The sequence below is a fragment of the Eptesicus fuscus genome, chromosome 3, assembly GCF_027574615.1.
Source record: "Eptesicus fuscus isolate TK198812 chromosome 3, DD_ASM_mEF_20220401, whole genome shotgun sequence".
Lineage (NCBI taxonomy): Eukaryota > Metazoa > Chordata > Mammalia > Chiroptera > Vespertilionidae > Eptesicus > Eptesicus fuscus.
The window spans coordinates 7,942,370-7,968,919 of record NC_072475.1 but is presented as its reverse complement, the minus strand read 5'-3'; the positions used below and the strand labels follow the sequence as shown (position 1 = coordinate 7,968,919).

The 26,550-nt window shown below is 46.4% G+C and overlaps 1 protein-coding gene across 2 annotated transcripts; it reads right to left on the bottom strand.

The window, feature by feature from the left end:
- On the bottom strand, positions 1–26,438 carry RRP1B (ribosomal RNA processing 1B). Of its 2 annotated transcripts, none has more exons than XM_054713581.1 (16): positions 26,218–26,438; positions 19,060–19,142; positions 17,475–17,532; positions 15,960–16,045; positions 15,542–15,603; positions 15,050–15,179; positions 13,890–13,954; positions 13,215–13,396; positions 11,461–11,555; positions 10,746–10,843; positions 9,244–9,263; positions 8,397–8,528; positions 7,135–7,847; positions 4,820–4,969; positions 3,522–3,585; positions 1–2,668 (listed from the first exon to the last, which is right to left on the bottom strand). In XM_054713581.1, exons 1-16 carry the CDS (start codon positions 26,333–26,335, stop codon positions 2,475–2,477), a joined length of 2,250 nt encoding a protein of 749 aa, XP_054569556.1. In that variant the 5' UTR covers positions 26,336–26,438; the 3' UTR covers positions 1–2,474. The 2 variants fall into 2 exon arrangements, with proteins under 2 accessions (XP_054569556.1, XP_028007623.2); XM_028151822.2 differs by having other exon boundaries at positions 8,397–8,525; positions 26,218–26,422.
- Between the last annotated feature and the right edge of the window lie 112 nt (positions 26,439–26,550).

Here is a 26,550-nt window from a genome sequence, read left to right as displayed (position 1 = left end):
TCTGAGGCAAAGACAATTCTTTTATTGAACTTGGCTTTGATGAGTACTGACAAACCCTGCAGACACTAACACAAAGTGGTTGTAAACAAACAGTCCTTGCCAGCAGTCAGGTAAATTCAGAGAAAACACACAAAAATCAAAATATGGACTCAATTTCATATTTTTTTTCCAACACTAACAACTGCTTTATACTCCTCTTTGTGCTTTCAGTTCAGTAAAAGTTAGAAAGGACAATACACTGTAAAGTGTGATACCAAATCGTACAGACGATTGTTTTACAAAATACTGTAAGATCAACAGCATTAAATTATTTCCCATTTTGGACTGCCAAGTCCCCTTGGCAATTTTACCTAGGAAAATAGCATGCATCAAGTAGAAAACCAGTATTCTAAATAGTTTATCTGACATTCTTGTATGTATACATAATGATAATTTTAAAAAATTGTTTTTTTTTCTTTTGTAGCCAAAATTTAGGCATCAAAAATAAGCCACAGTAAAACTACTGGACTTACCCACAAAATGGAGTAAGTTAGGACAGAGAGGACAGATGGAATCCAAGACACACTGTTCCTTCAGGACCCACGTCACAGGCAGGCATGCGCAGGAGCACGCACAGGGCACTCGCTGGCAGCCCAGAAGGGACAGGTGACATACAGCGCTATGAAGAGAAGGTCCTGCACTCATCACGACAATAAATGTGCCATTTTTGGCCCTAGAACGACTTGCTAAGACATCTTAACATGGCTGGATTACATGGCCCATTTGACTATAAGACCTATCTTTAAAGCTGAAATAAAAGTTGTTAGAAAAATAATTTGACCAATAATGATACTTTAAAAAAACACACACTAAGTTAAAAATATTTGATAACTTAAATCTAATCTTTTCAAACTTCATTTCTGGTTTTGAATGATTTCAGGTATGATGTCGAATGTAGCACACTAAAACCATGCAACTACAAGGTCATCTTGTATGAAGACTTCTTGCTACAAGGAAGAGCTAACAACAGCACAAGGTTCGTTGTTTCTGTTTTCCTGACCCAACAGTGACAACTCTTTGTTATAGAGCAGGCACAGAACAGTTCCCCTTCCTTCGCAGCAGGGCCTTCCTGGGTAAGTCTGCCCCCCCTGGTCATGTGATTAAGGAAACCAGTCAGCTGGACCACGTCATCCCAGAGGGCCTTTCTTCCGAAGCCACAGCCCTAACCAGGGAGAGGGGTGACACACCGGGCTCTCAGCTGGGAAGTAGCATCGGGGGCTGGCCCTGCTTTTGGTGAGAAACTGGGGCTCCTGCTTGAGGGAGAGGGAGGCTTTCACTCTAAGAGGCCTGAGATCCCCGAGTGGAGAGCAGGCTGGGGAAGCACTGGGCACCTGAGGCAAAACTGTGTGCCCCCCAAGTTACGACTGCATCTTTAGGTCTGCAATTGGTGGTTGTGCAAACTGGAGAATGAGCCGGGCCAGGGGCTTTCCTGAGGCGACCCCCGACTCCTGAGTCTGCATCTCACCCCTCACTCAGGCTCTGGGATCACGTCAAGGATCAGGCAGCGCTGCTCCAAGTTGCCTTTGTTTCTCCAACTAAAGTCTCTGTGCCTTCCACCTTGATTTTTTCTAAATAAAATGAGGACTTTATAAAAATCTCTAAGTGCATGATTCAGCATTTCAGATATAAGGTAACTATGAACAAATAAATACACACACACGGTCCTGGCAGCTGCTTGCCTGCCTCCCAGCAGGAGCTCGGTCTCCGGACGTTGCGGCCAGGCCTCTGGAGCACTGTTTTCACTCCAGAAGGGAGAGCTGCTCATGTGGACGCCGGCGATAGGCCGCGGGCACCGACATTTACGTATAAAGAGCAGCCAGAGCACGATGACTGGATGAGGGTGCGCCGGGGATACTGCTCTCCGATGAGGACACTTTGGGCTGGCTGAGAGGTAGCAACACAGGGAAGGCCACAGGCCACGGGCTCTGCTCTCCTGCCCCCACCAGAAGGCTCATCCCCAGCTGTATTTCGGATTTAGTCATAAGAGTCACCCGATCAGAAACTGCCCATTACCCACAGAACATGGGAACAAAGCCTAGGTGCTTTTTAAATGGAGACTTACACCAAAACCACCAGGAAATCAGCCAAGCAGGCAAACACGAGTACCAAGCTGTGCACAGGCAGACAGCCAATGGAGTCGAACTCCAGGCTGTCACGTGCCAGCAGCTTCTGTTAGTGGTGAAGGTCACATGCTCTCAGCTCCCACGCTAGGGGAGTCACCGAGGTTCCCACGAGTGTGGAATCCCGGTGAGCGCTAGCACAAACGGTATTTGTAGTGAAACTTCAACCAAGATGCCCACAGCAGCGTCATGGCTCACACTCTGACCCTCATATATACAATTTATAAAGCAATAAAAAACACCCCACCTTTTAAAAGTTATAATTTATAGAGTATTCTGTACAAAAGCAGTCTTTACAAAGGGACTCTGCTACTGTTAGAAGAAGTCCATAGCCGTGGGCCTTCTCTTTGGGGTGGCAGTCAGCGGCTTCTTGGTCCCCGGGGGGGTGCTGGCAGGGGAGCTGGTGGGGGTCTTCAGCACTCCGTGGAGGGGCCTCTGCTCAGGGTTGAAGGCTACTCGGGAGGGGCCCGTGGGACTGACTAAGATGCTCTTGTCTGTCTTCTTGAATTCTGCCCGATGAAAGGGAGCCATGTTAATGGTATGATTTCTCTGTCCTGACAACCCACCCAGTGTCCTGCCTCCGTGCTGCCCAGGAGGCCCCGATGGAGCCAGGGCACTCACTCCAGGGCAGCCCCGCAGAGAACTGGCCCCAGGGCTTTTGAGGAAATGAAAGTCACTAGCAAGAATGAATTTACTCTCCAAAGGAAGATGCCCCGAGGCCCCCCTGTGATACTCGGTTCAATAAAGAGCCCCAGGAGGAGCCCTTCTGTCTAGCATTTGTTCCGCCCCCACTGCCTCCCGATCTACAGGCTCAACCTGGAGAGATGGAGGGAGATGGGGCTGCCCAGGTCTCTCCTGACAGCTGCTCCTCTGTGCGCGTGTCCGTACATGTGTACATACGGATGTACACACACACACACACACACACACACACACACACACGCAGGCGCACACGCAGTTACTTGTGCCTAAAGAGAGTCAGGTCTTACACTCATATACTTTAAAAAACATTGGTTTCCTTTGGGAAAAAACCAACACAAATGAATCACACCCATGTTAAAAGCTGAAAGAAAAGATGTCCCTCTTTTCCCTGCCTCTTGGATGGGGTGGCTCTGAATTTAGGTAGAGGCGACTACAGCTCACAGACCATTAAATCTCAGGCCAAGACGACTAACATATTCTAGGCAGGTAGGCCATCCACCCATCCACATCACCTCCTACCAGGTAAGCTCCTTCCAGAGACCCCCGAAAACCTGACCCCCATCCCCCACATCCCCTGGCCGCCCCGCTGGGGAGGCGGGGACCAACTCTTCCTCGGGAGGGGTCAGGGCCCTCCTCCCCAGGAGCAGACCCCACACTCACCCGCAGTCATGTTTTTGTTCAACCCGAAGGTGACCTTCTTGGAGCTGGATGGTGCTTTGTTGAGCTGAAGAAAAGCATAATGGGAGTGAGAGGAGCACAAAGAGCTGAGGATCCTTGTGTGTCTGAGTCCCTGAGCACTCACAAGTGCCCATCAGCCCACAGGAGCGCTCGGCCTGGAGGCCCAGGGCCTGTGTCCGCCTCCGTGGCCTCATCCGGACTGCGCTGCGCACGCCCCAGGTCTGGGTTGCATGAAGCGCTTTGGCAGGCACACTCCACAGACCTGGGAGGTGAGCAGTGCCAGCACCCCTCTGCAGTAAACTGCCTCATTGCCAACTCCACCTCTGCTTTCCGGGGAAGAAAGCAGAGCAAAATTACCATGTTTGAAACCTCCTAAGTTACAGAAAAAGTTCAACATTGAAAAATTATAAGGAGCTCCCATTCACTGCATCCTAGAATTTAACCCTTAACTTGGAAGCAAAAATGATTAGATTGTATCTACAATGGGACTGGACTTTGGTGGGCAATGTACCCACATCCCCAGCCTCTCAAATTCCTCCCTAAAACCCCATATTTTTGTGTGAATCCCCAGTTCTACCTCAGACTGTTTTGCTTTAACATTATCATTTCATCAGAGGAACTTGGCTTCTAGAAGCCCAGAGTCATGTACAAATATCCTGAAAGTATCTTAGGCATAAACATTCACATAGGCAGTGGTCACTCTGCTGGTTCGAGGCTATTTAAACAGCACCTACTGCTTTCTCAAAAAGTCCACCTATTGTGGGTCTCCCCAGCAGGGCCAGCCCAGGCCTGTCTCCACAGCTCCCCCAAGATCTCCATCTCCTGGAGGCAACCCCAGGTGAGCCTCCCGCATACACTGGTCTGCACCCTGTCCCACCTTCTAATGGCACTTGGCAGAGGTGGCCCCGTCCTTCGTGGCCTCCCACCTGGTTTCCCAGAACAGTGCCCACGTCACCCCTGATGGGGACAGCACTCGTTCCTTCTTTTAGTCTGAGCACCTGCCAGTGTCCTTGGCAGGCCCCTCTGGTCTTCCTCCATCTGATCTGTAAAACCAGGGCTCGTGGGGCCCCCTTCACTACTGGTCTCTCTAGATCTCCCCTATTCCCAGGAGTTCTAAGATGAGGCACTCGGGTCAATCCCGAGCGTCGGCCCCAGAAGTCCCAGCACAGCCCGCACAGCAGACCTGGGCTCCTGGACCAGGAGCCTGTGCACCGTGGACAGGAGTAGAGGCCAAGCGTCTGCTGAGCACAGCCCCTCTGGTTTGGTCGCAGTGCGCTTACCTGCATTGCAGGGGTCACAGGGGTGGCGGCGCTGCTTTTAGCTTTTCTGAAGAACAGGGGCTTTGGTAAGAAGGGGGTGTCAAACTTCACAAAGTCATTCTCAGTCCTCAGCTTCTTCTTCTTCAAAGGGCTGAAGGCTCCACTGCTCCCCTGTGTGAGGGACGAGAAGAGAGGGAGGTCACACCCAGGGCCACCTGTGCCACACCTACACACAGGAAGTGAAAGTAGGACGGGTGCAGACACCATGGGGAGTGAGGCCACAGGTTGAAGGGTATCTCAATGAGACCTATTTACCAGCTCTGACGCCCCATACCCCACCATTTCCAGAACCAGATTTGCAAACACCTTTTTTGGCTCAGCAGAACACAGACTTCATGAACAGAGTTGCCACTTCACCATGGTAGGGCCAGAGGTTTCCTACCTTTTTAAAAAAGTGTTTTTAAAAATGATTTTTTAGAGAGAGAGGAAGGGAGAGGGATAGATGGAAATACCGAAGAGAAACATAAATCAGTTGCTTCCCACACACCCAGTACTGGTGATCAGGCCTGCAACCTGGGCATGGTCCCTGACCAGGAATCGAACCAGTGACCTTTTGGTACATGGGTTGATGCTCAACCAACTAAGCCACACTGGCCGGGCCCAGAAGTTTCCTATATTTTCGGCCACAAGAACCATTTATATTTTTCTTCGAACTCAGGGCCCACGTTTTGAAGATTTCTGTCTTTCTGCAGCACAGCCTTTGCTCCTGGGCTACCAGCCTGTGCAGCATGTGACTACACTAAATGCTACAGGCAACTGTGGCAGAAGCCAGCATTTGGGGACCTAAACATAGAAAAGGTACAGTGAAATGATACAGGGCCCTGTCCAGGGAGGCCCTGTCCATGAATGGAGCTTGCTGGCCTGGAAGGTGCTATGGGAGAGTCAGTGAGGGAGTGGTGGTGATGTGGAGGCCTAGGACGTGACTGCACACCACTGGAGACTTTATAACACAGCACATGCAGGCAACACTGGATTTATAAAACGTATTTCTCTTTCTTCCATAAACTAACCTTAGCCTCTTGTAGGTCCATTTAAGGCAGATAAAGAACATTCACTGGGTGCTTTACAGCTGACCACCACCCACAGCAAAGACTCGGCACTGGTTCTGGGACTGCAGGGGTCTGGGAACCCCAATGTGGCCAATGTCACACTGGTGATTTTGGCAGTCCTTGGTCCTGGCTTAGAAGTGTCTGCTTTTCCTGAGCACCCCTGAGGGGCAGACCCAGGAGTCCTCTCCCATGGACCTTCCCACTCCTGCTGGCAGAGATGTAGAGACACATTGCCCCTTTTGGGAGGAAAACCCCCGATAACCCTGTGGTTTACTTAGCAACAGCTCTAATCCTCTCAGAGAGAGGGTGCAGGGCCGTGAAAAACGATACGAAGGAATCTTCCGATATTTTAGTGAAGAAAGAGCATCAAAGGAATAGTGAGTGACGGGAGGAGGCTGCAGAGCCAAGGGAAGGTGACACCGCTCGTCGGGGGAAGGGCTGGGATTACAGCGACTTCCTGAAGTCCGGGTGAATGTTCTGCTTTCCCCAGCGAAGGCTTCTTACTGACCAGAAGCTCCCCTAACGCTCAGTTAGAAAGGCCTCGATGTCACCCTGCTGCACAGGAGTGAGTGCAAACACAAGTACTGGACAGGGATCAGCAAGCCTGTTTGTGAAGGGCCAGGGGGCAATGTTTTTGGCTTTGAGGGCCACAAGGTGTCTGCCACTACGACTCATCTCTGCAGCCGAGAGAAAGCGGCGGGGAGTGTGCACGATCAGGCGTGGCTGTGCGCCAATGAAGTTATGTTTGCCGACCACGGAATGCACGCTATGTCCGCAGTGAGGGTGTGAATAGTGGAACCAGAGCCTGGTTTTCATTCATATATGGGTCTAGAGATCCAAGCGGAAAGAAAGTCTTTTCATTAAAAAGAAAGCATGGGCACAGGATTGGTCTCGAGTTGAAGAAAAATAAGACCAGCATTATTTGATGGAGGCACTTGTCTGCCTGGGCCATGGACCATTCTCCCAGCTTGATGTGGCCCTTCTGTAGCCCCTCAGAGTGAGCAGCGGGGTGAGGAGTGGGGGAGGAGGGGGGTGGTGACGGTCTCAGACATGGAAACAGTCACGTTTCTTTACTGTTGGTAAAGGGAAGTATGAACCATGACAGCTGCTCAGTCCAGAGGCCTGACCTGTCCTCCCACCGCCCCCACCGCAAACTGAAGCCGAGGCAGGGCCCCTGACCTCTCAGCAGGAAGCCTTGGCCACCCTGCCTGGAACCCAGTGCCTTACCAGAGCCTGGACGAGCTTGAGTTCGGATTCCAGTCCTCTGCTGTGTTCCACCAAGTTCAACATCTCTCTCATTTTCTTCCTCTTTTTGAAGATGGCAGTTTTTTGAGTGGACGGGCTGTAGAGGTCAAGACGGCTGGGCTCCCCCTTCTTTTTCTTCAGTTTCCCACCGGGGGGCAGTGTGGCTGGGCAATCCCCTCCGTCTGCTGAGCCTTCCTCCTGGGGCGGGGGCCAGGCCAGTGTGGGCGGGCTGCCGTTGGCCAGGGGAGCCCTGAGTTTCCGCTTCCTCTTTAGGGCCGGGGCTCCACTGGCTGGGGAAGCGTGGGGGACAGGCACCAGAGCGTAACCACTGTCGGGGCCACCTGGACACAAGTCCTCCAGAGGTGACGCCGTGGACTCGGAGACCAGTCCCTGGAACCGTGGGCTCCTCTTCCTTGGTCGTTTCCTCCTGCTGTGCATGGGAGGATGCACGAGGGGGTGCTCCGAGCTGCTCTGCCCCTGAGGGCTGGGCGAAACCCCTGCCCCTAGCTCAATCCCACCCAGCTGGGCTCTTTCTGGACCTGCCTCTGGCTCACTGTCCCCGTTCTGTTCTGGGGGAACGGCTTTAACCCCTGACCCTAAGTGTTCAGATTGAAGGTGGTTCTTCTTCTTTTTCCTTTTCCTCTTGTGAACACCAGCTTTACTCTCCTCTTCCTCAGCAAGAAAGAACTTGTTTCCTAGAAAGACACATAAACCAATAAACAGGTGCCCCAACGTCAAGCAGACAGCAGGTCTCGAAGGGGGTTCTGGGGTCGAGTGAGTGGCTGACAGAACTCCTGTGGGGATGTCTTACCGTCAGAAAGGCTCAGATCCTCAGCGCACGTGAGCTCCATGAGCTCTCTGCTTTGGTCCCATTTCCTCCCTTTCCCAGCTGTGATTAGAAACCTTGCTAATGCCTTTTCAATATAAATGGAGCGGAAATATATTCAGATTTCTACTAATTTTCAGGCCAAAGGTAAAAGCCACAAATCCAGGGTGGTAATAAGACAAATGAGCCACAGGGCAGTTTTTCCTTCTCCTCAGATGCTACCAGAAGTGGGAATGCGGGGGTCCCAGAAAAATCAAATACTCAGAAGCAATATTTACTTTTCAGCCCCAGGGCAAAAGCGTTTGCTCTGTAACAATTTCTCAGGACAGTGGCTCAGAGATTCTCCACTGGGTCCATAGTCCGAGGGCAGCCCACCCCTCCTTCTCAGGCCTTGCTGGTCCCAAGCCTTATGCCTCACCTTCACCTTTTTCCATGTCGGTTTTCTCTAAAAGTTTATTTCCTTTTTTCTTATGCCTTCCTTGACTGAGCGTTTGGTCATCTTCATCAGCAGAAATGTCCTCAGCAAAACCGAGTTGAGACATACTGCCTGCTGGACACCAAAGTCACATGTTGTCAGTTTTCTGAGGCCCTCACAGCTGTCCCTGTCCTCACTGTTCCTCACTACTTCTCCATCCAAACCTCAAAGCTGCTAACACAGGGACTTGCGGCTCTCAACTTTGTGGCTTTCCCACTCAAGGCAAGGGACTATAAATCTTGGGCGACATCATCTCCAGATATGCCAACCAGGTCTGGACACCCTAGTTCTAAGCACCTCAGGGGCCCAAGGGATGGGGGCAGTGGGCCATCGATTTGCTCAAATGTCACCAAGTATAGACAGCAGCTTCCCCCAGGGGACAACTGATCTTACTTACAGTCACAAAAGGGACTCTGAGAAATCGACTGTTCTTAAAAAAGGTCCAACTGAAAACTACATGGACCAATAAACACTAAACACCCTTCTTGTTCAAATGCCCCCCCCCGCCCCCCGCACAGATAAGCCTTGTGTCTGGCTCAGCATGGTTCCTGGGATGGGAGGATGGGAGAGTGGGTGGCGAGATAAAAAAAAGAAAAAGCCCCACACGGTGGTTCTTCTAAGGGCTTCTCTCAGCTGAGCAGCAAGTGGTGTAACTGACGATCTTTCAAAGATAAAGGCTACTCCTCTTTCTTAAGTTTTCAATCTTGCTTTTTTACTATTTGGCCTAAATGTGCTCAGTGAGGTCCACATTTCGGTAAGAACATCAGTTCTAATGCTCTGCCTTCCTCACCTTCAGAGAGATCTTGGAATCTGAAAAGGAAAACAACAAAAGTTCATAAAGAAATCCCTTCTTTCTGTCTTCTATAAACATATGCACACACTTTAAGAAACATGTGATATTTAGAATTCACATTCTTTTTCCTCTAGAAGGGGAGGGGGAAAGGCGGTGTGACGCAAAGGCCAAAAACGAAGGACAAGATCACCCTCAGTTAACTTTGTTTCTTAGTCGCTAAAGGCTGAAACAGCTTAGATTCTCTGCCTCTGCCCAGCTCCCCTCTGTTTATTTACCATGTGGAGAAATGAAAGTAGTGCTTAGTCGGTAAGATTTTGGTGCAACAGAATACAAAGGAAGTGGGCAGAGCAGGGGGGGAGGTGACAGGACGTCTGAATCCAGATCTGTGTCTGGCAGCTACAACCCTGGGCCAGGCGGTGACTTCCCTGTGCCAGTCAACCATGCGTCGGAGGAGGGAATTACAGAAGGCAGCTTATGGGCCTTTACCACATGACGTGAAGTAATCTAAGTGCTCAGAACAGTGCCTGCTCACATGGAGTGTGATCAAACTCAGCTGTTGTATGTCATCAATCACAATAGGCCACGGGGCTCTGCAGTGAATACTGGTACAGTCATAACAACATCAACGACGACAGCATAACCACCCCAGGGGTGGGGGGAGGGGTAAAAAGCTACACCCCTACCCAGCTCAGTGTCGCACCAACAGGTAACACGTCAGCAGTACACTCACACTGCAATTTCTCAACCTAATTTTAGATATTATCAATAGATTTATTTTCTATAATTTTTTAATACACACCAAGGACATTTTCTCCATTGATGTTTTTTTGAGAGAGTGGAAGGGAGGGGGAGAGACAGGGAGAGTGAGCTAGAGAGAGAAAGATAGATATGAGAGAGACACACATGGATTGGTTGTCTCCAGCACACAGCCCCTGTCAGGCCGGGATTAAACCTGCAACCCAGGAACGTGCCCTTGACAGGGAACTGAAACCTTCGGTGCGTGGGCCGATGCTCCAACCCCGCGGTCAGCAAACTGCGGCTTGCGAGCCACATGCGGCTCTTTGGCCCCTTGAGTGTGGCTCTTCCACAAAATACCACGGCCTGGGTATTTTGAAGAAGTGGCGTTAGAAGAAGTTTAAGTTTAAAAAATTTGGCTCTCAAAAGAAATTTCAATCGTTGTACTGTTAATATTTGGCTCTGTTGACTAATGAGTTTGCCGACCACTGCTCTAACCAGTCAGGGCAGACTTCTTTTTACATCGTATGAAACAGCTGAGTGTGGCTGCATTTGCAAAATGGGACACGAGGTGTGTGTGTGTGTGTGTGTGTGGTAGGCAGGTGACTGTCATCATTCGACATTGCAGTTTATAAGTGCATATATATGCTAAAAATAAAAAACGTAAGCATGGTGACAGCATGTCCTATACCATGAGATAAATGGAAGGGCTGGACTTGAACATGAATGAGAATGAAGGGACACCTTCTCATCCCATCACTTACTTCTTGATTAGCTTGCAGAGACGTTTCCTGTTGAAGGGAGGGATGTTTTTCCTGTTGGTTATTTCCAGGAGTCGGTCCGCAACAGCTTTATAATCAAACTATGTGAGAAGAAAAACGAACATAAACCTGCAGTAACCTGGAAATGCACCTCCTAGTGACAGAGCACCCACAGCTGGGACTCTGGAAGCACTCACAGAGGCCATCAGAACAAGCACGTGCTAAGACTGGGCAACCTAAGACTTAAGCAAGATCTCTGTGGTAAAATATACCACATACAATTTACTTGGGTGTACTTCCTTGTAATGTAATTTACAAAGATTTTCAATTTGCACTTGGTAACAGTAAACTTTGGATAGGGTCCAAGGTTCGATTCCGGTCAAGGGCATGTACCATGTACCTCTCTGTCTCCCCCCCTCCATTTCACTCTCTCTAAAAATCAATGGAAAAATATTCTCAGGTGAGGATTAACCAAAAATAAAAATAAAAAGTATCGCTGAGCTGACTTTGCTGTATGGAACAGATCTTAGCAAAATTCCATCATATTTGGATTTGTATGCAATAAACTCATTGTAAGGAAGGTGACATTAGTGACTGAAGGGATGGAAAGGACTTTACACATTCGGCCTTAGAGTTTAATTAGCTCTGACCCTAATTCCCAATTAGCCAGGCCACTCCACAGTAAATCTATTTTCTAAAAAAAGCAACTGCCACCAACCTGGAGAGGTGGTCCAGTGTCCTCCATGCTTCCGCCACCATCTGTCTCACCTTCATCACTGTTTCCTTCCTTTCTGGAGTGATATTTGCCCAGTGCTATCAAAACACAGCCAAAGACAAAATTCTTCAATTACACAGCAATGACTACTCCTGAAGGAGCCACTGTCTAATTAGATGTTTCTTAGTGAAAAAAACACACACAAAAACAAAACAAAAACAAACAAACAAAAAACTTCCTTAAAGAGAAAAACCCTGCGTATAAATACATTTATAATTTCCCAAAGATGTTTTGGGTTTTCAGCCTCTGGACATGAAAAAATACCCGGGAGCAATCACAAATTCTGTCTTTTAAATCGATTACAGACAAGCCTCCCTGGCCTTCAATGCTGTTCAGCACACATGGTCTCCCCCTCCAGACAGCGCGGGGGACGGGAAGCTGGGGGGTCAGGGGCTCAGGCACCGTGTGACTCTGGCTGTGGAAGGAGTGTGGATTCAGGAGCCTATCCCTAATTTCAGATAGGTTTGGGCTGCAGGGAAAAAAATCTGTATAGTAGTATACTAACTTCATGGGGCTGCTACAGGAAGCACAAGTTAATATATAAATGCAAATTTTAAATTTAATAAATATTTCAAAAAGCACTAAAGCCCATGAGAAAGCAGATAAAAATTACTAATGAAAACTCCACTCTTCAAACTTGTACTGTTTCTGGATTCCCAGGAGCTCATTAGTGGTGTGACCTCAGGGCACAGACAGAGAAGACAGAGCAGGTGCTGGTGCTCCTGGAGAGAGACGTCTCTAGTTTAGATAGAAACGTGGGGAGCAGGGGGTCCCAGAGGCAACTGCCATGACCACATAAAATTTATTCAGGCTTTTAAATTAACCCATCACCTATGTGGAATTTAAAATTAAAATGTTTCTTCTTTTTCTTTTTATTTGTTAAAAAATAATACATGACCAATGTAAAAAATCAGACAAAAGTATAAAACAAACAGAAGTCACTCACAACTCCGCCATGTGGGGCTATTAATATTAACATTTCGATATATATCCTCCCTGATTATTTAAGGCACATGTACATGTAAAACAAATCAGGTTCCTCCCACATAAGAGTTTTATGTCCTGCTTTCAAAAACATGATTCAATTTCCTCTGGTCACTGTTGTACAAAACTCTGCATTTCAAAATGGCTTCGTAGCCTTTCAAAGCTGTAGGGATGCCCTCCACACACTACAGCTGTGCACCCCCGGAGTTCTGATGGGCCACAACTTCAATGCACATTGTCCACATGACCGCACGGATATAAAACAGTGGTTAAGAACAGTACCAACCCACAGTGGGCACTAACCATCCCCAAAAAAAGAACTCTGAAGGAATTCAAGATCAGAAGGCTATAGAAACAAGTGTGCGATCACAACGAACACGCACATCAGGCGTCCTACCGAGGACCCTCTACAGATCCCAGTCCACATTAGGGTGCTGAAATACAACTGAAAAGCCAAAACAACAAAAACAAACAAAACCCAACGCAACACCAACAATGACAAACCCTTGAAGAATGGCCCGCCATCCTGGGAGATAATTGGGTGGGAGGCACAGGGTCTTCCCCAGAGGACCCCTGAACAATGGGGTTTGGAATATGCATCTGCTTCTTTCTCAGGTGGTTGTTCAAGCCAAAGCCATTTTTGTTAAATTCTAGGCTGTAGTCAGTGAGATCCCAACAAATGCATGAAAGAGTGCTTAAGGACACTCTCTTACCTGTCTTCTTTTTACTCAATGTTTTTCTCCATGTCACCTCACTTTCGGCTATCTCTTCTTCAGGGAGGTCGCTGTCACCCACTGTAGTTTTCTGTTCTTCCATCGTCTCTTCAGGTACAAAAGGAGACTGATCTACAATGACTTCAAAAACACCCCTAGCTATAGTCTGCACCAGTGTATGGCTGAGGGGGAAGCACAGCAAAGAGGATGTGATTAAAACCAACGGTCTGGAACTCGTTATCTGAAGAGGACAGAGGGATGAGAAGTAGGGGTCACTGCACCCCCAATTTCAGCCTACCCAGGACCCGGTGTGACCACCCAGCTGCTCAGCAAGCACGTGTATTCCTAACTACACTGCTGTGCTAACCAGTGGTGGCTGTAAGGAGCCAGTCCAAGGCTCTGTGCCAGAGCAATGGGACCAGTAGCAGACTGAACTCTGTGTCGGGGGGAGTGTGTGATTCTTGGAATGATTGGGGTCAAAGAGCAAAGCTAGAAGAGCCGAATAATGACTCAAAGCTTCAAACATCTTGCCAATGGGAATTAAGCATTTGGCTGTTATTAGCTTTGGACAACCATCCCAGGTACCTTGTATCATGCTAAACAACACAAAACACCCCCCCCCCCCCCAATTAAGCACTAATTGAAGCAATAAAAACAAACATGTGAATCACTTACTCCTTAGTCTTGGCAGCAATTTTGCAGAATGGATCAATAAACTTGAGATTCTGATCTGCTAAAAGCTGTAATTTAGAAATAAAATAGGAAAAAAGAAATAAAATAAGGGAAAAAAGAACCTTTTCTCCTTCCTGACAAGTCCTTGAAAAAGGTATCACTTGTTTTTTTCACACAGATTGAATCAGACTGAGCGACACTTATCTCACAATGCCCAACGCACTCGGCATGAATCACCCAGTGCCCAGAGCCAGGCTGAAGGCCACAGCTGTCCTCCAGCCGCTCGGGCATCTCAGCACAGTGACCCCCCAGTGCCGCTCCACACTTCCTCCTCTGTGGGGCAGCTCTGCATCTCAGGCAGAGAATGAGATGAGGGATTACTTTTTTAATACAACATTTATACTTTCTTTAATTAAAAACAAACAAACACCTGTCCACTGCAGAACACTTGTGCAAGAAAAAGTAAAAATTGTTCACAATCCTAAATTCAGATAGTCACTGACACTCTAAAGCAGGGGTCCTCAAACTTTTTAAACAGGGGGTCAGTTCACTGTCCCTCAGACCATTGGAGGGCCGGACTATAGTTTAAAAAAAAACAACTATGAACAAATTCCTATGCACACTGCACATATCTTATCTTGAAGTAAAAAAACAAAACGGCAAAAACACCCGGCGGGCTGGATAAATGTCCTCGGCGGGCCGCAGTTTGAGGAAGCCTGCTCTAAAGAATATTTCCCCTCCAGTCCTTTGCCTATTCCTATATGAATGCACACTTACACAAGTCAGACCCTTTGCACAGCTTGGTCTACTGCCTTTCTTTCCCACCTTTTAAAAACTCAGTATTCTGAGCATTTCCTCATGTTATCAAATTCTTTATTGGACCATGTAGGTGCTTTCAAATGCTTCCTAAGTTAGATTCCATGCACATCCTTAGCGCAGGAATCCTGCCCACATGTCTCATTAGTTGCTTAGGATACATTCTTAGATGGGGAAGGAATGTGTCAGAAGCCAGGTTGAACTGATTCACGCTCTGTCACTGGCAACGCAGAGGGCCACCAACAGCATTGCATTCCAGCTCAATGGAGAATCTGAAGAAGAGCGAAGCCCTGCTCAGGTAGCTGTGGTCTCGTCACATTGCTGGCAGACGTCGGATTGTTTCTTACCTCTTTCCCTCCCACTTTGGATAGTTCATCCAGATAAATATCAATGAAGTGGAATTTCACCCCATTTGGAGACTGACTCTCAGGATGCAAGACTTCCTTCATCAAGACATCGAGGAAAAGCTTGATTTGGCTGAAGAAAACAACACATATGGGTCTATTAACTATAGTGTGCCAACCCCCCTCCCCTGTCCCAACCCTGGGAATATGTAACATTTAGTCTCATGCTACACTGCACAAGCCATGCGAGACTGAGCAAGTTTTACAAGGAAAAAAGTAACTACTGAAATCAGTATAAAAAGCCGACTGTCTTATGTACTCAACTCTTTCATATTCCTCCGCTGGGTTTTAAGTTCCTTATGTGAAAGGGAGCTTTGCCTCTCATAGCACAGATGTGGCAATTAATACTTGGTGATTAATTGAAAGGCTTGAAAAACAAACTATTACCTTAAAAGTTTTCAGGCCACCAAATGCTAACCCAAATAGTTTACCAACCTTTCTTCCCAGCCATTCTGCTTCAGAACTTCAAAGGACTCCCTCAGGACCAGACGGATCAGCTAAAGACAGACAACTTGTATTACAAAAGGAAGTAAGAAGGATTGATCAGCTTTGTAGAATGAGGCTAATGACACGGGGGTAGCCTGGATCCCCAAATGAGAAAATATCCACAATAATCACGTTTAACTTTAGATCATAAAATGCAAACTGGTCCCTAACAGCTGAAAGGGACAAAAGAGAGAGGTCTCTGAGTACAGGTTCAAAGGCTGTCTAACGTTCACAATGCCTGCCGTCTCAGCAAGCCTAGAACTCACTTTGCTTCACAATCAAACCTTCCCAGTGTTTTTAAGATGCTGAATGTTCCCTCCCTCTCATGAGCTTTGCAGTAACTGGAATGAAGGCCGGCTGATCTCACCATGTAGTACTTGTCCAGGCGCAGCCTGTCGATCCCCTTCCACTCTCGGTTCATGGTTTGCCAAAAGGTCTGAATGAACAGGTGCTCTGCAGTGAACACAAGGCTCTGAATGCTTGGTTTCAGTTTAACACATTACCATAGAGCACAAATGTAATGAAAAGAAACAAATGGGATTATTCATTATTTACTTTTCTCAAGAATTCTTGGGCTGCTAGAAAATTTGGTCAATCATTAAATATGCTCAATAATTTCTTTTACATTTAAGCAAAAGCACATTATAGTAACAGGAAACCTGGTAATATCTTAATGCCTAACTAGAATGCTCTGAAGCATTTTTCTTTTTTTTTTTAAAATATTTTTTATTGATTTCAGAGAGGAAGGAAGAGGTATAGAGAGATAGGAAACATCAATGATGAGAATCATTGACCGCCTGCCTCCTGCAAGCCCCCCATTGGGGATCAAGCCCACAGCCTGGGCATGTGCCCTTGACCGGAATTGAACCTGGGACCTTTCAGTTCGCAGGCCAACACTCTAACCACTGAGCCAAACCAGCTAGGGCTGAAGCATTTTTCTTTATCGCCTGAAAGCCAAGTTCTAAATCTAAAGATTTTCTGAGCCACGTCTACTGGTCTTTCCAACCCACCTACACTTAAGAATCCAAAGCCAGTAATTTTGATGGACACTTGGACTCATGCAGAAACTCAGCTTTCTGTTTCATGCTCAGTGTCAGCTGGGTGAGCAATAACAAAACATTCGATTTTTCTCTTGAACCACAAAACTAGCATTTTGTCAAAAAAATTTTTTTATTCACTTCTTTTTGCACAAATCTTTCTTGATACTTGAAGACCTATATCATATTCCATGTGTAGAATTTTGTTCATTACACATCAGTTGGGGCTCTGCTCAAGTTCAGACAACCTCTGAGGGCTACGAAGGCTATTGGATGGTTTTGTTCTCAGGAAGGGTGAGCAGAAAAAAATCATTCTGCAGTCTCATTTGTCCTCTGGAAGTAATCAGAGCCTGAGTGTCCCAGAAGTAATGTCTCTCCCGTATATCCTTTTTGGTAAAGGGGGTTGCTTTACAGTTTATTACCAGTGACAACCTTAATGGCTCTAGTTTTGGGGATAAACCTGACATCCAGAGGGTACTGTATATACTGACATATGCACAGATAGCTTCTAAGAGTGTTACAGTAACTCAGACTTTGAAGATTCTGGAGGATTATTTAAGGTATATTTTTTTGAAATCTTTGAGATATCCAATATGATATTCTACAAGGTACTCCTTCACCCTCTTTCAGAGTCAATATCTATGTTTATCATAGTTTCTTCCCATGGGAAGAGTTTGTCGCCTGACATCTACACACTGATACGCCAGGTTCACATTAAATTAGGCCACTGGGAAACGGAAGCTTGGAAGGAAGGAGAAGGAACAATATGGATTAGATATCATAGGCAAGTTACCAAATCTGAAAAGCAAGAACGTTTTGAAAGGCATGAAAACATCAGGACTTACGAGCCTCAGAGTTGTTAACAGCATGGATGAGCTGGGAAATCGTGTTTGCTAGCTCCTCCTGCAAAGGCCGGTTGGGGAGAAACACTGGGGTTATTATATGGCAACACTGTGAGATGACAGCACCATGGCTGGCACCTCCTTCTGTACCTGCTTGGGTGGGTGGGTGGGGGAGTGAGAATCTGTACCTCTGTTTTCAATGTCACTTCCACTAAGAAGTGTGCATGTGGGTATCTATGCAAAATCTTCAATTTCAATGGACTACTGTGCCAATTTCATATGCCTCTGAGATTTGTTTAAGCTGTCTGCTTTAAAAAGTATCTCTAGTTATCTGTTCAAATGACCTACAGAAGAAATAAATTAGCTGTCAATTCCTGGCTTAAAAGACACATTAAAACTTAAATTGAGATTTCTATCCTAATCCCCCAGTAATGGAAACACAGACGCCCCAGGTCTCTCACTCCAGAAAACTCAGTGAGTGGAATTAGAAACCCCCTCCCTGGCTGGCTCAGACAGGCGGCAGCGGCGGGTGGAGGGAAGCACCTCAGGCTCTGTCCTGGGCAGAGGTGCCTTTGGGAACACAAGTTCTTCTCAGAGGCAGCAAGCTTGTTTGTAGGGAATTTGGTGGTTTGGGTCTAAGGGGAGTGTCAACAAAAGAATTCTTTTTGAGTTACGGAAAAGATAAGATTCTCATAAATATTATCTGCACTTCCCCCGGCCTTAGGTCTCCCTCACCCATTTCTAATGAATTCCCCGAAAGTGATGTTCGTATTCCATTTCCTTCCTCCACTAAAGCTGCTAGCTGTTACTTTTGAATGTAATTTAAAAATATTTTGCCTTGCTATCCTACTCAAAATATGTTCAGGGTAGTAAAAGCAATAATCAGAGTGAGTTACCACATGGCTTGGAGGAGAAAAGGCAGAGTTGTGCCTTAAAAACCTAGACAAGTAAAATCCACCCATGATGGTTAGAGGGTTTTGAATGGCATTTCAAGGCTTCTCTCTTCACTCTGCTTTCACACATCAGAACTAAACTCTTTAAACAGTGAAGCTGTTCTTCTAAACAGTGTGGTGGGGGTGCCCACTGTGCTGGGCAGACGGGTCCCGATGCACACACACACCTGTGACAAGTCCCCGCCGAATTGAGTGTGGGGCATCAGAAGGGGCCGCTCGTGGCTCTGCGAAGACCCTGACCCCAGGGAGGTGGCTGCCCAGGCCTTTGCACCACTTAAACTGTGGCAGAGGGCGGCATGGAGCCGGGGCTGCTCACAGGTTCTTCGACTAGTGCCATGACATTTTTTACCACAAATAAGAGAAAACAAACAATGACTTTAAAGTAAACCCTACCATGGGACTATGAAACTGGCAGGGAAAGGACAAACCTTTAATTTACGTGTATTCTTTATTATCTGAAAAGATAATTAACCTCAATGCTTGGACACTGCATCCTTTTCTATATGACAAGAGGCGACAGGGAATCCTTGAAGCAATGCTTCTCAGTTTGTCTGGCACATTAGGGGACTGATACAAGTCTCTCTTAACCTCTATGCCAAAGACCCAGTAATGTGACAAAGGGAAGTGCATGTTACCTGCAGAAGGGGTTCGTCCTGCACCCACATGCAATAGAAGAGCCCTTTCCATATTTTTAGAAGTTCTTCTTGACTGAAACCTCCTAGAGGGCAAAACAACACAAAACCTTGTTTCAGAGTCCTCACATTGCTTTTCCTCAAGTTCAGGACTGCCACATAAACAGTGAGAACAACACCACATACATTTTCATCTGCAAAGGGCTTGCACATGTTTCCTCATTGTTATAAAACAAGCACATATAAAGCTGGCAGTTTTATCAGCTATGGGGCAGGTGGTAGTGATGGTGTGTCCTCATTGCCTGAGTAATGTGAGGAAGCAAATGGAATCACAACAAAAAATAAACAAATGGGGTGCTTATTTATAAAATGAGCTCCCTAAATGCCCCTCTGCTGAAACTAGCATCTCTCCTGCACTCCATCATTTTCATTTGTCTTGCAAAGTGAAAATGCAAATCCTACAAAAGATGCAAGGATTTGTTTAAGTCCCACACAACTGGCCCCAGGGAAACTGGCAAAGCTTAGGGATATTTTTGCTAAGATGATCCTTTTAAGATCACACTTGCTGTACTCTGATGTAACCCCCTCCCAGTTACGGTTTTCATTTACTGGGCAATTTTAGTCTTGTTTTAAGTGGCACCTTGGTTAGCCTTGTTCTCATTACCTAAGTCCTCTACCTCCACGTGTACCACCTAGGACCAAACCACAAGACACACACAGTCTTCTATCTGCTGGGCCCTGGAGGAATTGCTGAGTGACATAAGGAATTATAAAATTAGGAAAATGGGCACTCTTGGAGTTTCCAAGCCTGTGGAGAATAAACCAAATCCTCAAGTCTTAATGCATCTTACAAATGGTCTTTACTAATGTTCCACCAGGAGGTACTAGGAAGAGTCTTTTGGAGGAGCAAACTATGATCAACTAGATAAATGTAAAGAAGTATATATTTGGAATCAATGTCATCTTAATATTCCAAAAGATAATTACAAAGTGACAAACACCCTTTTGATGGACTGAAGTTTAATTAGTCCATACAAAGTGAGCCTGATACCTTTATGGGTATTGATTTCCAAGTTACTAAAGACTTTTCTTATATCAACAATTTTATTATGATCTATTTTGATTCTTTGTTATGTTCTCACTTAAAATATACCAGAAACCATAGTAAAATTAGTTTACTGAAGTGCATTTCCTTTAGAGGTTGGGCAGTGACAAGCCAATTGGTCTTCCTCTCCTCTTGTTACAAACAAGCCACATCTGGGGATCTGCCTATAGCGAATACATGATTGTGTGACTGACCAATTCCATAGAACTGAGCCAACCGCAGCCCTGATTGTAGTAACTTTGTGACAGGGACCTGTGCTTATATTCACTCATGTTAAAACTAATGAACGAGTGGTTCTGGGCAAAGATCACCAATGGCTGCTAAAACATTAGATTAAAAATTACTGAGCAACTTTAAAATGGATAAATCAGAACAACACCACCCAAACCCACTGGTCCATCTCAACTTGCAAATTGCGAACATTAGCAACTATTCATTCGATGCCAGATGTGATGCAAGAACATAGCACCACCTGCTAAATAATCTCACAAAAACAAAAAAAGCTGCTATGGTAGTTCAGAATGAGTCACCAAAGACCTGCCTCTGTGGTATGTGGATTGTCATGAGCTGAAGGCAACCTAGACCCTGCAGGCTCAAGGGCAACTCTTCTCTCTCCCTTAGGGAATTTAAATTAAGGGCCTTGCTCATAAGCCATCACCGGAAGTAACTTTTTTGACCTATCTATAGGGCAGGGCAAACTACTAATTATTGGACATCTGCTCTTCTTGTCATCCTGCAATGACACCCTCCTCCACTCTGTAGCACCAGGTGCCTTACCTCATCCTTAGCTCAGAATGTCACATATCCCTCATTTTAACTTTGTCTCTCTCCCTCTCCTGTATGTGGGGTCTAACTCTCTGATATATGGGGTTCCCATATGTACATTATGTAATAAAATTTGGTTATTTTCTTACTTGTCTCATGTAGACTTAACTATTAGACCAGCAGGAAGAACACTGAAAGGAGAAGTTTCCTCCTACACACTAACCTCCATCTCATCAGGTCTAACTGTTAATGCCAGTTTGCAAGAAATGCACAGGACAGAGAAACATGCCAAGTGAGACCATGGGACAGAGACAGCAAAACCCTAAATGTGGGAAACTCCTCAGGACAAATGACCCAGTTCCTCCAACAAATAAATTGCAAGGAAAAACAAGATGGATAAAAACTGTTAGAATTTAAGTCTTAGCAGACATAGCAACCAAAAGCAATGGGTGGGTCTTGTTTGAAATATGTCATAAAAAAATCTTATGAACTGATGGGGAGGACTCCACAGCTTGATTTCATATTAATTTTTTTTTTTTTACAAGGGTGTGATAATGGTACTGTGGTTGTTACAAGAGTCCCTATCTTTTAGAGATATATACTGAATGAGTATCTGGAAATGAAATGAGAAGTCTGGGAACTGCTTAAGGACTTAGTGGGGAAGGAGGGAGTGGGCAGATCAGACAAACTGGTCAGGTACTGATAAATGCCTGAACTACTCCTTAATAAAAAGAAAGAAAAAACAAACCCCAAGCTACAGGGTATTACCAGTGTTATTGGGGGTTCTTGTTCTTTCTTGTTTAGAAAACTCTTCATAATGCAATCAGAAATGCATAAACACAGATGAACAGAACTTAAATGACACTGATTTCTGCATAAGGCTTGGTGCTGGGCATTTTTGCTGGGCACTTTCCCCATCCAGGGCTGTTTACTATTTAGGCAGGTCCTGTGGAAGGAGGCAGTGGTCTGGGTTGGACTTACCCATATGGAGGCAAATCAGTGAGTTGAGCTTATGCCAGCCAAATCAGCATGAATTTCCTTGGCCACAGGGCTTGTTCAAGAATGGACCCCCCCCCTTCCCCCAGATAAAGATCCCCTCGCTCAGGCTTTAGGAAAATCTCCAGTTCTCTCCCAGTAGACTTGAAGAGAAGACACAGTTTGGACCTGCGCTCAGCCAGCTTTCCACATGAAGGGGAGCCTGTCTGAGAATGAAACCAATCTGGGGGTAGCAGAATTTGCAACAGAGAAAAACTGGGTTCTGGTGTCTTTAGTTGAGCTCTGCATGAAGTTGTTAATGGTACTGTGGTTGTTACAAAGAGTCCCTATCTTTTAGAGATATATACCGAGTCCCTTAAAACTAGGGTGGCTTGGCTGTTTTGTCCAATTGCAATTGAGAGTCCTAACCAGTAAGAACACATTTTCATGGGAAAAATTTCATATCTGTATCAAGTTACACAATCAAAAGTGCTTTGATCACTGCCACCCAAACCCCAGTCTCCTCCCAGGGGATTATTGTTATCTGCTGATATGTATCTTTCCTATGTATTTACTTACATGTGACACAAAAATGCACAGTTGTGTGTGACCTAAATAGCATCACGTGTTCTACATATTCTGTATTCTGGCCCTTTTCACTTAAAAATAGCACAGTGTATATCTCCAGATGGTTCTTCAAGTGCAACACAATGTCTAACTCTTTAAGTGATAATTAGTCTCAGTGGACAACCCATACCTGTAATGGGTGAAGGTAAAAGATGATATGCCAGATGCTTCTTTAATTGAAAACAGATTTCGACAAAGTAACTGTGATTAGCAGAGCCTAGACAGTGGGCAGGAAAGGGAGCTGGACATGAAAGCGAATTCTGACTGTTTCATCCTATGCGAAGAAACAAAGTACAGTGGAAACAAACCCTTGGCCAGGTCTCAACTTGCTATTTACTACCAGCAGTGCAATACTACAGAACTGTTGCTAATGCCTGTTTCCTTGCCTATAATATACGTAATGTTTATGGTTCAGGCCAAAATTTAGAGCAAGTATCAGAAGCACTTTGTAAGAGCAAAGCACTCACTGTTCAATTTGTGGGTACTAAGATTGTCTCACATTCTCTACCCATAGGCTGTTGAAGCTCTTCTGTTTAAAATATATATTTTCAATATAAGTATCAAGACCACTTGTTTTCACCCAAGAATTTAGCTGCTAAAAACAAGGTACCAATGTTTGAAGCATTTAAAGCAAAACAGAGAAATATTCATTATTTAACTTCTTTCAAAACTCTGAAGGTGAAGTGCATATTCAAAGCAGTTTCCTTTCACAACTGCTTCTTGACCTGCATTTTCTTCCGGGGGTTAAGTCTCTTAAACTTAAAACAAGTAAGTTTCTGACAACAATATAGGCTTAGTTCATTCCAATCAACTGAGGGGAAGTGAAAATGAGACGTGGATGTAGGAAATACCAAGCTTTGAAATAAGAAAATCCAACAGCCTCCCTCACCATGAATGAGCTGTTTCAGGTGGGGTGAAGTGTTATACTCGAACCCACACCTGTGTCAGAACAGGCACTGTTCCTAATCATTAACATACTGGGTTGAGAGACCCCTACCCACAACATTGTAAGTATGAAAAAACACTTATTTCACCCAGTACTGCCACAAATCTAACACCCACCAACTGTAACATGTACTGTTATCTTATGTGCCACAAAAAGAAAAAAAGAATGCAAATTGAAGTTGAAGAACTGATAGAGCCCTGGGCCAACATTTAGTTGCTTTAAGCGGTACAGACTTCTAATTTGTTTTTAAAATCACAAAGCTATGTGCCTGGTTGGCACGGCTCAGTGGTGGAGCATTGACCTATGAACCAAGAGGTCATAGTTCAATTTTGGGTCGGGGCATATGCCCAGGTTGCGGGCTCAATCCCAGTGTGGGGCGTACAGGAGGCAGCCGATCAATGATTCTCATCGATGTTTCTACCTCTCTCTACCTCTCCCTTCCTCTCTGAAATAAAAATATATTAAACATATCTGAGAATTCAAAAAATATTTGTATTAGAAAAAAAAATAGTAAAATCTCAGGTTTTCTTTACTATGCCCAAGTCAAGACACAAAAAAATTTCAGCCTGTCAATGAGATTCAAATGTCAGGCCCAGTTATTTCCAAACTTGTGTTTCTATTTTGATGGAGCACAGCTGTGGCAGAGACCATGTTTATTTTGTCCCATCATCACCTCTATGACATTCACTTGGCAGTTAGTTTTCTGAAGGGCCACTATTCTCTTGCAATGTGGATATAGCGTTGAACAAGAGGTACCAGACAAGTAACTCTAGGTCTGATGGGTGCTAACCAGACAACACCCTGGGGCACTGGTAGGTGTAAAACCACTGGCCTCATGCCCCTGCCTCACCATCTCAGATCCTGAACCTGCTCACCAAAGGGGTTTGAGGAACAGGTTCTTTCTGGCTGCCTCAGCCCCATATGCATCGCATCTGGCCTTTCTTCTGTTCTTGTACACAGCCAGGCCCTTGTACGCCTGGATGTGCTCCCACTCCAGCTAAGAAAACAGATGGAAACTTACAGTGTTTGAGGTAAGAGTGACACATTAACAGATAATTAAGAAGCAATGTAGCCAAGTACGACAATAGAGACAAACTGGATATTTCAGAATCCTAGAGAGGGGGTGAGATGATAAGAAAAGTGATACTGAATACCAGGAGTGGATCAAGAATGGGAATCTTTTCGGCGTGCACAAGAGCAGCAAAGGCAGAGAGGTGAAAAACAGGACAGCTTAAACCAGAACCCAGGAATGGTTTGCTGTTAGAGCAGGAAGCAGTCATGTAAGGGATTAGTTGGAAAGAAAAGGGGAGGAGAGATCATTTGCAGACCTGGAATTCCAGGAAGGTGGTGAGGAGATCAGAGCCGTTTTAGGAAGATGACTCTGAGCTGGTTTATGGAAGATGGGCTCAAGGGGGGCACAAGAGGCGTCAAGGAAATCAGTTAGGAAATAAGCCAGTACAGAGCCCAGATGAGATAAAGAAGATGTGGGCCAGAAAAGAGTAATTCAGGAGGTGAAACAGGTATGACTGAAGGATACTGGATGTGGGGGTGGGGGTGGGGGCTGGAGAGGGCGAGGAAGAGAGAAGTCCAGGACAATACCATGAACCCAGCTCGAGTCTGAGTGGACGGTGGGAACAAAATTAGAACAGGTGGCAGATGGGCAGCAGAAAACAGATTTTGGGGGGAAGAAAATGAGTCACTTTTAGGCATTCTGAATCCGAGGTTTCTGTGGGACGTCCAGGTGGAGATGCCCAGTTAGTGGGGCACAGCTGAGCTGAAAGTGGCAAAGGTCTTAGCTAGACGTTTAGATTTAAGAGCCTTCAATATACCTGGGATACCTAAAACCAGGAGAGTAAATGAAGTCTGTCAGGGAGATCCTAACACAATTGAAATTGAGAATTTTGGTCTTCATTCCTCTTTCTAGCAGACGTCCCATAATATTATAGTTACTTTTTTTCTGGGTGTCCTTTTCTAAGTAAATACACTGACAATGTCAAAATAGGGGGAGGTAATACCTATTGTTTCAAGTAGGCTCTCACCGGACTAGTAAATAAAGCAAGCTTGATCTTAGTGCAATAGAAAACCTCCATTTCGTATGGTAGTTCACACCTCTGGGAGCATAAGGATCTACAGAACATATCTTGCATCAGGTAAACGAAATCCTTCAATAGCACCCACTGCATTTAAAATCCAACAACCCCCAATGTGACCCAGCCTCACCCTCCCTGACTTCCTGGTCTCTCCCAGCATTTCTTGGGCATGCTCCGCTCTTCCTCCCGCCTCTGTCCAGCTCTGTTCAACATCGCCCCGGAGTGGCCTCCCTGGACCAGCCCAAGATCTCCATTTCCGTTACTCCACTATACAGGCTCTGCTCTCGTGATCTCCCCGCCCCAGCTTTACGAGCACAAGTTCCTCCAGGGTAGGACTGGCTTCTCTCCCGTCACCCCAGCTCCTAAAAGCACTGGTGTGATGATGGCATGATTCAGTGAAGCGCCCAGCAGGATGAATCAGGCTGAGCCTAGCAGGTACGGGCTCGGTGAGGGACAGATTGGGTCTATAGTCTCAGTTTCCTCACTCACTAAGACTTCCAGCAGACTCCCCAAGCCCTGCCGGCCTCTCTCCCTCAAATGTAAAACTAGGCTAGACCCACGGTGCGCGCACACAGAAGCACGCGGCCAGAGCCGGGGCGGAGCTCGACGCCGTCCTGCCGCCATGTGGCGCGGCTGACCGCCGGGGCGCCCACCTGTCTCCCTCTGCGTCTTCACGCTGATGTACTGGCGCAGCTTCTTCACCGCCCGGTCCCGGATGCCCTTCTCGTGGGACGCCAGCCGCTGGGCGAACTGGATCTCGGCCGGCTGCATGGCGGGGGCCCTCCAACCCGCCGGAGCATCCCCGGCCGCAACCCGCCGCCCCTCAGCCTTCCGCCGCTGCCAAGCGACTGCCGCCGCGCCGCTTTGGCCGCAACTGCGCAGAACGCGGCGGTGGCGGCGGCGGCGCGCGCGGGATGATGGCGTCACAAAGGCGCCGCCGCCGGCCCGCGCAGCGCGTTCTGGGAGCGAGCGCCGCAGGCCCGGGC